This window comes from Cinclus cinclus, chromosome 2, assembly GCF_963662255.1.
Source record: "Cinclus cinclus chromosome 2, bCinCin1.1, whole genome shotgun sequence".
NCBI lineage: Eukaryota > Metazoa > Chordata > Aves > Passeriformes > Cinclidae > Cinclus > Cinclus cinclus.
In genome coordinates, this window is record NC_085047.1 from 91,921,185 (window position 1) to 91,933,371 (window position 12,187).

Here is a 12,187-nt window from a genome sequence, read left to right on the forward strand (position 1 = left end):
GATGAAAACCTTATTTTCTGCCAGATTAGAATATGCCTGCCTTCTCAGTTCCTCAGACATTCAACTTTTTTAGGAAATGGAGAAGAGACCAAACACAAGAGACCTAGTCAACATGAGCATTATCCAGGTGAATAATGTTTAATCACAGCTTCACAAGAAAGACACAAGTCACTTAAACTGTCCTAAAGAAACTCTTCTCGTATCTGTTCTGACCACATAATCTTCTTCTATGTAAGTTCCTTGAAAACTCATTGTTGGGTCTCTTTCTCATGCCAAGCTTACAAACTTGTTTCTCAGTCTAAGTGGTCAAACTTTCCAGACATTCTCAACCCAGAAATTATGTACAACACAGAGGCTGAGATTATTTAATCTCTTCCAGAACAAGATCAACAAAATCCTACAATTTCTACTAACCTCTACTTTCGAGCCCAACAATCATTTTCAACAGAAGCCCACATAGGAGCAGATGTTGCAAAGACAGTAAGTTCCAAGTGGTTTCATGGATATCAGTGCAATAGACACATGCAACTTAAGCAGACATTACTGTGCAGCCCTAGCATGTGCTCTGTTTTGCCTGCTGGCTAAACAATCTGTTAATGCACACCAGAGCACCAATCAAAACATGTCCAGCCAACCACAGCTCACAGTTTCACAGGAGTCAGTAATCAGGGTACACGTGATGGAGCTAAAAAGGTTCAAAAAACTTTAGGAATGTGTGCAGGGTACTGGGAAAGGAATAGGATGGATGAAAGCACTACTAAAAGGCCAAGCTGTGTTCCTTGGGGAACTATTTGTTTTAAATGCTTCCTCCACTGTCAACACTGACTTTTTGCAAGTTTCTGTATATTTTATGTCATTTAAATAATTTGGTTCCCAATTGTGATCCTTTATGATTAAAATCAAAAAGAAAGAAAGAAAGAAAGAAAGAAAGAAAAAAGCCTGACATAGAACTTCACAACACACAACCTTCAGTTTTCACTTTCAACAACTGTCATAATTTTATAGGCAAAAAAAGATTGGATACAAAATGATTCAAAGACATAAAAATTGAAGCCCTCCTCTAGAAAAGATTCAGGTTTGGGGATATCTTTTTTTAAAAATACATTTGAGGTTAGCAAAACCATATTCTTCTAAAACTACTTTTAAAGACTTCAACAAATTAAATCAGCTAAGAAGTAACTTGCATACTTACCTTGATACTATTTAGTCCTGAGGGTCCTAAGAGTACTCCACAGATGATATATCCAAACATGGTTGGCAATCCTATTGTTGTGCACAGCCAGCCACAAGGCAAAGATAACATTCCTATTGTCACAATATCCTAAATAGGTAAGGTTTACAAAGGCATTAATATGAAGGACACAAATTTGGGATGAAATTTAAGGCTATTATCTTTCAAAAGATAAATAGCACTGTAAAATTAAATGTAGACTACTTCCTGTGATAACAAAACAAAACTTCTGTAAATTAAACTCAGTGCTGTTGCAAGTGTAAGCACAGCAGTTTTTCAGATGAAGCAGATGAAGTATTGACCTTAAGTAACTGGGGGACTTTAAATCACTTTATAAATATTTAAAATATAATATAGAAAGCAGGCAATTTCCTGGGTGGAACGACACCTTACATTAAAACAAGATGGTGGAAAAAGAACTGTTCAGGGTTTTATAATTAAAACAAAAATCCCAATCCAGTTATTCTACATGAAGCACAAATCCAATCAAAACTCTACGATGTCTATGTATTTTCCAGTATCCCTTTTTTTGTCACAAGGCACAAACAGATACATTTTCTCTGCTGACAACATGCAAGTGGTTTACTAAGCACAGCAGTAGCTATAACACTTTGTAGTCTGAGAGAAGGGACAGTGCCCCAAAGGTGCAACAAGAGAAGCTGAATAAAACCAGAGAGGATTCAAGTGGCATCAAGATCAGTCTTGTGAAGACAAACCTAAGAACAGAGAACACATAGCTGAATCACCACAGATGGGGGAGTCATGAATGTTGGGATAACTTCAGAGAGACAAATGCTGAAACTATACTCACTCCAACCAAGTAGTACTGACATGCAAATTAGTGGGACTAAATCCAAAAGTGAATGACAAGAATGTCTCTAAAATTATTACCTTTATGAAATGATGATCAGCACGAGGAATGGTTGAATCTCTGGGTTTAGTAAGGATATACTGATTGTTCTGAGAATCAATAAGCATGCTAAGACCTAAGTCATCTTCTACTTCTCTTTTTGAAACATTTCTTTTGGAGTTGGCTTCATCTTCTTCCACCCTTAAAACTGCTTCAAAGTTTACACCTCTTACCTTTTAAGAAAAAGAAAACAAATAATCCAACAAACAAAAAATTGAATTCAGTTAAGCAAATCATAAAAAGGGAAAGACTATTAGCTGCGCTGGAAGTTTCTATAGAACTTTTTGACACCATCTAAAAATACTGCAGGTTTCTTCTCTAAAAATCTTTCCATCTCTTTATCAAAACTTGGTGTCTTTAAAAGTAACATCTTCTTACCTTGAACAAAACCAGTTGGAGATTACAAAGTGATATTCATTTCACAAAAATCTGAACTAGAGACTGCATTCCAAGTCAAGAAAAGGTCCTGTAAATTTGAAGGAGAGATTATAGGAACTGTTTCTACTTAGTTATTTTCAAGATTTTGTTTCTCAGAACAGCAATTCTTGAATGCAGGTTGCAGTGCAGATTTTTTTTTTTTCACTTTTACCTGCTACACTTCACTATTTGGCTATATTTCAATAGAAGCTTGTGTATCTTTATCGGAATATTGATTAAAGCTCCATAATATTAAGTATTAAAACCTCTCGGTTTCAAAATTCCACAGTTCGTTGCAATGATGGAGAAGCACACAGTCCTCCAGGCTGCACTTCACGACTGGTTTTCTTTCATGGATGGAGCTACAAGCAGAAGAGCAGGGCGATGCCGGGAGAGCGAGGCGGCGCTGCCAGGTGCAGGCTCCGCAGGCGGAGCTCCGGCTCCGGCTCCGGCAGGGCTGCTCTACCCCGGCGGGACAGGAGAGGGCGCTCCCGCCGGGCCCGCAGCGGGCTCTGCCCGGGGCGGCTCCCACGGGACACGGCCGCTCCCACCTGCTGGACACGACGTAAAAAAAAAGCTGCTTTCACTTCCTCTCGATTCCAGCACAACTACCGCAAAAAAACCCGAACGAAACAACACACGGCTTGGCTGTCTGCTACTCAGCGGAACTCAAGAGCTATGCTCACCTCGGGAGTCGACCTGGGAATCAACAAAAATCTTCCAAGAGCAGAAGGCAAATAAACTGCAACCCCTGTTTGTGCAAACAGGGCCAATTTAGGGAGTCTGATGGAGGATGGAAAAATTGGACACTAGAATAAACTGATGTATTCCTGGCTTCAGAGACACATAGCCTTACCAGAAGGATACTGTCCCATCATGCAATATAAAAAGAAGGATCAGGGCAGGTAGGCCAAGGTACGAAGCGCAGAGGAAGTCAGACATGAAAAGAAAAGTAACATCACAAGCACATTTCAGGTCTTTCCTTTGAACAATAGATCTTTTCCCAGACTGCAAAAACCAACTGCAAGGATTCTTGATCTCCCATAACTTTCTCAAGAAAATGAAGAAGTGGAGACAGTGCTTAACATGGTAACTCCATACAGATCTTGCCAAGTCCAACCATCACAGTCCCCATCACCACAGAGATGCGATATCTCTCAAGGGCTGTATCAGTGAGATGGATTACTCTTGTCCCTGTCAAAGTGGCAGCTGCAGGGAGGATTTTCAAATCAAAACCACAGAAATCACTAGCAAAAAGGAGAAATTACTCCTGTTTGCTCACTCTTCAACAATCATTAAAATCCTAACAACCATAGTTATAAGAGAAACACAGTGTAAACACCAACTATAAATAAATGCACTCCAATGAAATGACTGAGTCTAAAGCATCACTTACAGATTTGTTATCATCAAAGGCATGCTCTTCTATTTCCTCTTCCAATCTATCAGCTGCCCTCCTGACATCTTCCAGAATTTCATCAAGCATTGACAGGCTTTTGTTTTGGTGCTGCATGTTCTTAAGGGCTTCAACCTGGTGTTTTTCTGCTGCTAAGAGTTCAACATATTCCATTTCTTCCTGTTGAATTTTACAACACACAGATAAAGCGTTGGCAGGCCTTTGAGCAGAAAAAACATTTGACATAAATGTGTGCTTCTTTTCACACAAAACATTTTATCAGTGGAATTGTAAAAGCAATAGAGACATCATGAAGGTATTTAAAGACTGTTTTTTCTTGTGCCAATTTTCAATGGGTAAGTAGGCAAGAAAAACAAATACCAAACAAAACATCCACCAACTGCCTTTTCTATTACACTAAACATTGGACCTGCCCCAAGGTTATGGCCCAGAAAATACAAGAAAGGATTTACTTTGAGAAACTCTAGGAAACATTTCAGAGCCAAATAAAGTTTAGAACTTTGTGCTTTTGAAGGAAACATAATACCTTGAAAGCATAGCTATACTATCTACAACAAACAAACAAATTAGATGTAAAGCACAATGAATGTTAACTTTATAAGCCCTTTTGTAAACATAGGAAGAGGTCTATTTATGGTTTTCAAAAATTACAGTAACTGTGGAAACGCAAAGAAAAGAGCTCTAGCCGAGCTTCCTGTTCATGTTTCCCAAAAAGCACTTTTCCTATCAGAATTAAACCTTTTTCCCCTACTTCAGTTTGGGCCTCTTATCAAGTTGCACTGACAACTTCTGAAATTACTAGGTTTCTGAATGAAAAAGAGAACATATGCTGATATGGTTTGATATGGTGTGAAAACATTTCAGTAAATTCCCTGATAAAGTTATGATGTCTTGCTTTTATTTGGATGTTTCAAGTTCAAAGAGAGAACTAAAAAGCTTAATTTACTCATAACTGGGCCAAACACCTTTTACATTGTTACCATGACAGTAACCAAACAGAATACTCTGTGTATTGACAGAGAACAACTTGAGGGTTTTGGGGAAAAAAGATTCTTTCCTTTACACACCTTTATTCTTTTAAAGATTGTTGAAGAACAGCTATGAGCAAGGAAACATACACAAGGGCAGTGCTCCTTCCTCTCATTTAGACTCAGGATGCTGAGAACAGTCAGATGAGAGAGACACTTTGCTCTTTTAGACAGCCAATATTATTAAAAAGGGAAAAAAAAACCCAGGCAAAAAAATTTCAAGCAATCTATATGTATGACTGAATTCCCAGAAAACACAAGTTTCTGTCTCCAGATGCCCTGCCCCTGCCACACAGAGTTAGAAATCAGAGAACACAGGTCTCCTATAGGTTGTGTGTTTTATCTGCCTATCCCCCCCACAGATATCTTCAACAACCCAAGCTCATAAAGTGGTCCTAAATGCCTATGCCTAAGTAACTGGAGTGTCTCCTCCTCCACACACTTGCAGATGAACATTTCTCCTCTTGGAAGCTGCAAGAACATGCACATAATTTAATCAATTCCTTGATGCCAAGACAAGGGTATGTTCAGTTTAACCAGTAACTGTAGCCAAACCCTTTTAAAATCCTAACAGTTGGATGAATGCCTCTGATTGTGATGAAACCACAGTATTGCTGTCTGTAGAACTATCTGTAACACCCTCACGGTGAAAGTTACCCAGATCCCAAAGTAACTGGAGCTGGGAAGAATGTAGCTATTAATGTGTTTGGCCCAATGTCAACAATTAGCTCTTATGCAACACATAAGTAGGAGACACAGTCACTCTCATACAGCCTCAAGGAAAAACATTTCCTATCTGTGGCTCTCTACTAGCAGTCATTGCTCTAAAGATGTAAGAAAACAGCCCCCATATGAGCTGCAGATTCTCTGCTAATTCAGCAACAAGTAAGAACACAAAATGGAATTGGTAATGGTTGGATTCTTTCCCCTCAAAAATGGAAGAGGTTTTGGGTGCAAGGAGCCCATCTTGGTCCTTTCCGTTGGCCAAGACAAACAGGCTGAACAGAGCTAGAGGCAAACCACATAAAGAACAATTCTCTGATTTCAAAGAAGTTAACTTTCCCTGAATAGCAAAGGAAGAAAAGCTCTGAAAAAAATAAGGGGTCAGCTGCAAGTTCCATCAATTAATGGAGATAAAGGTTTTGTAGTCTATTAGAGTGGCATCTGTTTCCACCAACAGACAAGTGCGATTACAGTAGACTAGGACAACCACAGGCAATGGTGTCCATAAAAAGCACAAGTTAATTCAAACCACCTGCTACATGCTAAGCAGGAGTGCATCACAGTACAAACACTGTTCTGCAACTCAGGCTGGGATTGGAGACACTTGATCACGAGGTACATACCAAGCAACCCCTTAAACAAAGTAATACAGATAAGGATTGTGCACTTAACCGGAACACCTAAAAACACATGGGCAAAATGAAGTAAGATTAAGTAAGACTTTGGGGCAATGCTGATTCAGAATGCAGTGTTGCTGTTGCCCTCTACTATTTAATCAGAGATGAAAAAAGCACATGCAGAAGAGGTTGCATCTTTGTAATACTTGCAAGTCATTTTTTTCCACCCATGTCTGATTAGAAGGCTTCCGAGAAACTAGAAGCTAATTAAAAAGTAGGTAAGATTTTGTAGTTTTTTCCTGAAATTTCCAGACAGGACCCTGGAGCAAAAGAAGGCAGAAATCATTTTCAGTGCTTCTTTCTTACTTCCCCCTACTCCACACCGTGAATGATTCCATTACATCTTTTCACAACAGCAGAACCAGCAAGAAATGCATCAGTTATATATAATACATATCCCAGCACTAATGACTTCCAAGCACTTCAACTCAACAGAAATAAAATAAGAGTCCAGCACTCCCTCCAGTTATTTGTATTTTCCATTCATGTTTAAAAAATAGATGTTCTGTGAATATACCAACAAAATAATCATTACAGTAAAATGAAACTGGGACAAAGATGGACTTAATATGTGTCCTATGAAGTAAGAACAAGTTCAAAACAAATGTATCCCATGCAATTTTCATCTTTTTGACATGCATTTTTCCATATCCTTTGCTTCCCTTTATACAACAATTATAAGGTTAGAACCACAAATATTATGTTTAAATAACCACATGCATGGCATAAGAAGGAAGGTGTAAAAAATTGCTCATTCAAGTAAATATTTTGATAATACAAAAAAAGCCTGCACAATCCACTTCTGCAGAAGTAAACTTTTGACAGGACACACCTCTAAAACACATCATTGTACAGCAAGACCTCCTTCTAGGAGAAGCACCATTCTCAAGTTCAAGTATAAATGACTTCATTATTTTACAGTAACACTACCAAGAATTAGGTAAATGGGAAAGAAGGTTCTGGACAGCCTCACTGCTGCTATTTTACAAGCTCTGAGAAAGAAAAAAGGTGGAAAATCAAGTAAAGCTCAGGATAATTTCTATGACATTTCTATGCAGCAGAGGCTGCCACTACCATAAAATATCAATATACAAGTCATATAAAGCTGTTCACTGGAATACATCTAGATCCAAATTAATCTCTATTCAAATCGGTTGTAATTCAGTCTTCATTTCCACTGTGCAGAATCACTCCAGTCTGCCAAGTTTACATCCAAATTTCTAATTCCACCAACCTATCTTGGCACAATTCACTGGACACCTTTCCCACACATAATTTCTTTCAATCTTTACCTGTCAAGACCTGCACATTTCTTAGCACAGAAGCCCTTCAGAGACTCTCACAACTCAAATGCTAAATGCCAATTATATTTCTGTTCCTTCTCTCGCTCCCTTGTGCAAGGGCAGCCTCTTCTTTTGGAAGACAGAAAGCAAAGAAATTTCTTAATATATTCCTCCAGCGGTTGAGGGGTAGAGAAAGGAAAAGAGCAATTTAAATAACAAATATATTAAATTACATTTTCTCTCAATGGAAGACTTTCAGTACACAGTCTGAGCACTTCCAACTCCAGAAGACAGTGGCAGATTGTGCTCAACCTAATGGGACATGGGAACTCAAACATTCCACGAAGTATTTGTGTTCAACTGTTATTCATCTGTGTTTTTTCTTGGCAAAATTATTTCAGATGACTCTTTCTTGGAAGCAGTGCTTTTCAAACCTGCACTTCTTCGGCTAGGAGTGCAATACTGAGTTTAAAAATCTAGTCACCCCCTGTTTTGCATGTCCATTTTACCCATACCGATACAAAAATGGAAATGAAAGGCAAGTCATTGTCTTTGAACTGTGGACTTTGGTTGAGCAATTCCCATTTAAAATAGAAAAAACAGTTAGTATTTCACCATTTGATGGCATTCTTTCCCCTTAGCTAGTGCCACTGGCTTGTCTAGTGCAACTATGCAATGTGCTCTGATTCTCTCTTCTTACTCCTCTCCCTTTAATATTATATTTGCCATAGGTCTTATGATTATGTTGAGCTTTGCTATAAGAACTATTGATGGTTAGTAAGTTTTAAGCTCTACACCAGAATTACTTGTAAATTTACTAATGAAAACAAATACTTCATTAAGATACCCTTTTTTACTAAAACAGACTGAAACTGCCATAATAAAATTAAATCTACAAGTAGAATATGAATAATACTCTAGTAACAAATATGGGGAAACCAACCTTAATTGCAGCTTCTCTCAAGGCCTCCAGTCTCTGTCTACTGCTTTCTTTCATATTTACAACATCTTTGTAATCACCCTGTAGAGCTCTCTGGAGGCTATGGATTGCCTGAAAGACTGAGTTTTCACTTTCATTTAGCTCCTTTTGGAAAATTTCAAAGGTGTGCACCTGAAAAAGTTTCTCTTCATCAGACAGTCCTGCATCCTTCTCAACTGCTCTTATAGCATTCTTTAGTTTGTTGAGAACAACATTCTTTTGGCGAAGAAGACCAGACAGTTTTCTGCAGCTCTCCAACACCCACTGCTTCCTCTGAGTGATAACAGCTCCTTTACCACGGTGCAGCTTTATTGCATGCTTCACTACATCTTCACGTTCTGCAGGGTTTGCTAAGGGGCCACAAGGCAGTGAAACCAACGTCCACAGGGAAATAAATCCAGTCGCCTTCATTCTTCACTTTATATTGCTCTTGGGAGAAACTGATAAACCACAGCTGCTCAAAGCTTTCTGCTACATGGTTTCTGCACCTCCAGTATGCACACCAGGCTGCAAGATAGTACCCATCAGTTATCCAACACGGTAATGTTGGGCCATTAGACCAAACAAATGCAGAAGATAAATCCAAGACTGCCTCCTGCACTATAAGTTTTAACAGAACACATTTTCTTCACTCAACATTTATGAAAACCAAGAAATAGTCTGAGGTTACTGATAGATTTTTGTTTTGCCCCCGACTATTTCCTAGATAACATTTTGTTTTAAAAGCAGTGACTGGAAAGCTTAGTCACTTCACATGGTCACTTAATCTGCACTTCTCACATGAAAGAAAAGCCTTTAAAAATATCAGGCCATGATGCCTTAAGCTGTGTTTCAACCCAGCACTAGAACTGGTGGTGAAAACAGTTCAACAAGAATAGTGTAAGAATAATATAATTATTCTTAGCTATCAGTAAATCTCCTGTATATTCTCAAACCTATCCTAAAACATTGTACCATAATCATTTATAGTTTATAAAGTTTCAGAAGCATTAACAAACTCAACCACACACATTCAACATAATTAAAAAAAAAAACCATAACTGAATCAGATTATATTATAAATCATAACTGTGGAAGGAAGAGCAGCAAAACTTCCTGGATTCCTAAATGCTGCTAGTTAGGATCAAAGACCTCCTCGATATGAAAGGTTGCTGGGCCTTGACGTACTTTACTTCAAACCTATTAGGGATCGTTAAGATTTTAAAAATATTTTTAAGATTACATAAAATAAATTATAAAAAACACTAAATCAATTAATAAGTTAATTTCCCAGCAACTACTTGAAGATCTGTACTTAAACTGCTATATTTAATTTTAATACCAAGCAGGACAGAATTTAAAAGCTAATTTCCTTCCCTCAGAACCTAGAAGGAACTACTGACATTATTGCACCAAATAACAGCTATATTTTCTTTTAAAAAAATCCAAACAAACATTAAAACCCTCAAAAAAACCCTCACACCACAAAGCTACACATAACAATATACAAAATTCTGTACATGGCATTCTAAAAACTCGTATCACACACAACATGTTAATATATCATCAATACAACAGGTATTTCCCTAAAAATCACTGGGCCAGCAGCTTTAATCAGGAACCAACATATGGACACAGTCATCTGGAAGCGGTCTGCCTAAGAGACAATCTTCCTTTCTTACAAGGCAGTAGCAGTCACAATCCCAGATATCTAAGCCAGCCATCAATACATAGAAGGAGTTCTGAGCAATCTGGTCTAGTAGAAGATGTCCCTACCCACAGCACAGGGGTTGGAGTCATTGGTCTTTACGGTCCCTTCCAACCCAGGCCAGACTGTGATTCCATGGGAAGGGAACATGGCAAGCATAGTCATGCACTACCTTCATTTTTATATGTCCTCCCATCTCTGTTTCAGAGAGAAATGAAAAAAATCTGTCTGTGGGTTGGTTTATTTCTTTTTTCAAAGCATGAAATGCAAGCCAAAGTATTTAGTTACTAATAGTTGACTGTGGGCTAGGATTTAACAACAAAGAGCGCTAAAACATTTAAAATTAAGAACTGAAAGTACAGTCGAAGTAGCGAAAGCATATCACATCAGTCTAATCTCAATAAAATAAAAAAGTAAAAATATTTTGGAACTTTGATAAAGCTGTGGGGCTTACTACTTTTAAGGAATCAAGAAAATAATAATCCCCACCCACCTGGCAAAGTTCTAGAGTGAAATTTAAGGAAAAAAAAATATTCATATACACAAAGTAATGCTCTCCCTGCTTAGTAGGCTTGGGGCAGACATTTTGCTAAATATGTATTACAACCTATTTCTGCAAGAAAGAGGGAGAAAAAAAACACCCAATGTATATCCAAGGTGAGTAAAAGGCTCTACTGCATGCCTCATGTGGTACAGCAAACCACATAACTAAATTCTGAGCAGAGATTTACACCAACAAAGTCCACTCACTGTTGCACTGTGCAAACTTAGCACTGTGGTTCACACAAGGGACAGTTTTGTTTCAGTGCTTTTTACTTGGCTAGCAAAATCTGTTCAGAGGAGCGACACCTGGGGCAATGCTCAAAAGCTCTTAAGGGAATAAATATGTCGCGCGTACCAAAATAAATGATGCTAAGCGGAAAAAAAAAAGGCACAAAAACTAACACTCCTCTCCATTCAACACTAGTAAGTATCAAATAAGAGGGAACTACTGTCGTTTGGAGTCCTTATTTAATCAGCGTTTACTTCCTGATTCGCATCTCATCTTCCCCCTTCCTCCTTCCTGAACACAACACCGTCGCACCTGATTTCATCAAGCTGGTAACACCGGACCCTGCCTCCAGACCCCTCTGGCGGATCCTTCCACGTCTGTAGGTTCGTCTCCACAGGCGCCCTTTGCCCCCAGCTCCTCTCCGGGAGCCGCAGGGCAGGCGGGGCCGTGCCCGCCCGGCACCGCCGCACCTGAGCGCGATGGCAGCGCCGCCGCCGCTCCCTGGGGCAGGCCGGGCGGACGGCGGGGCACACGGGGAGAACAGGAGGACATAAGTGGAGCGCGGGGGCGACCGGCCTGGCTCCCTCTCCCTCATGGCGACGGAGAGAAGGGGGGAAAGAGGCCGCATTCCCCAAGCGCTCTCGGCAGTGACGCTCACCTGACGGACGGAGAAAGGCCCGCAGCGGCGGGGCGCGAAGGGCGGGATCGCAGGGCGGCGAGCACGGGTGTAAGTGGGCGGTGGCCGCTGAGCTGAGGGCACCGGGGAACCCCGTCCTTGCGGCCGCCCCTCGCCCCGCACCGGTGCCCGAGCGCCGGGGCGGCGCCTCGGAGCGCAGCCGGGCGGGACCCGCGCTCCGAGCGCCGCCTCGCGGCGGGAAACGTCACCGCGGCTTCTCGCCGCCCGCCGGGAGTTGTAGTCGGAGCTGAGGCTCCGCAGCTGCTCCAGCGCCGCGGCCGCCGCTGCTCCCCCCGGCAGCGCCGCGGGCTCCGCGCCGCGACCCCGCGCTCCGCCTCTGCGGCCCGGGCCCGGAGCGCTCCCCGGCGGGAGGCGGCGCGGGCGGGC

At 40.6% G+C, this 12,187-nt stretch overlaps 1 protein-coding gene across 6 annotated transcripts in view; it reads right to left on the reverse strand.

Moving 5' to 3' along the window:
- The window catches only part of TMCO3 (transmembrane and coiled-coil domains 3), a 32,497-nt gene extending 20,401 nt beyond the window's left edge, over positions 1-12,096 (reverse strand). For 4 of the 6 annotated variants that reach the window (XR_009932983.1, XR_009932984.1, XR_009932985.1 and 1 more), the window contains exons 1-5: positions 11,783-12,096; positions 8,630-9,172; positions 3,955-4,134; positions 2,123-2,314; positions 1,193-1,321 (exon numbers count right to left, since the gene is read on the reverse strand). Coding sequence is in view for 3 of the 6 variants with exons in the window: in XM_062487956.1 (XP_062343940.1) it covers positions 1,193-1,321; positions 2,123-2,314; positions 3,955-4,134; positions 8,630-9,076 (948 nt within the window). In the remaining 3 variants the exon portion in view is untranslated. The remainder of the gene's footprint in view (positions 1-1,192; positions 1,322-2,122; positions 2,315-3,954; positions 4,135-8,629; positions 9,173-11,782) is intronic. The other 2 variants (XM_062487957.1, XM_062487955.1) reach the window with 2 other exon arrangements.
- Positions 12,097-12,187: the final 91 nt, after the last annotated feature.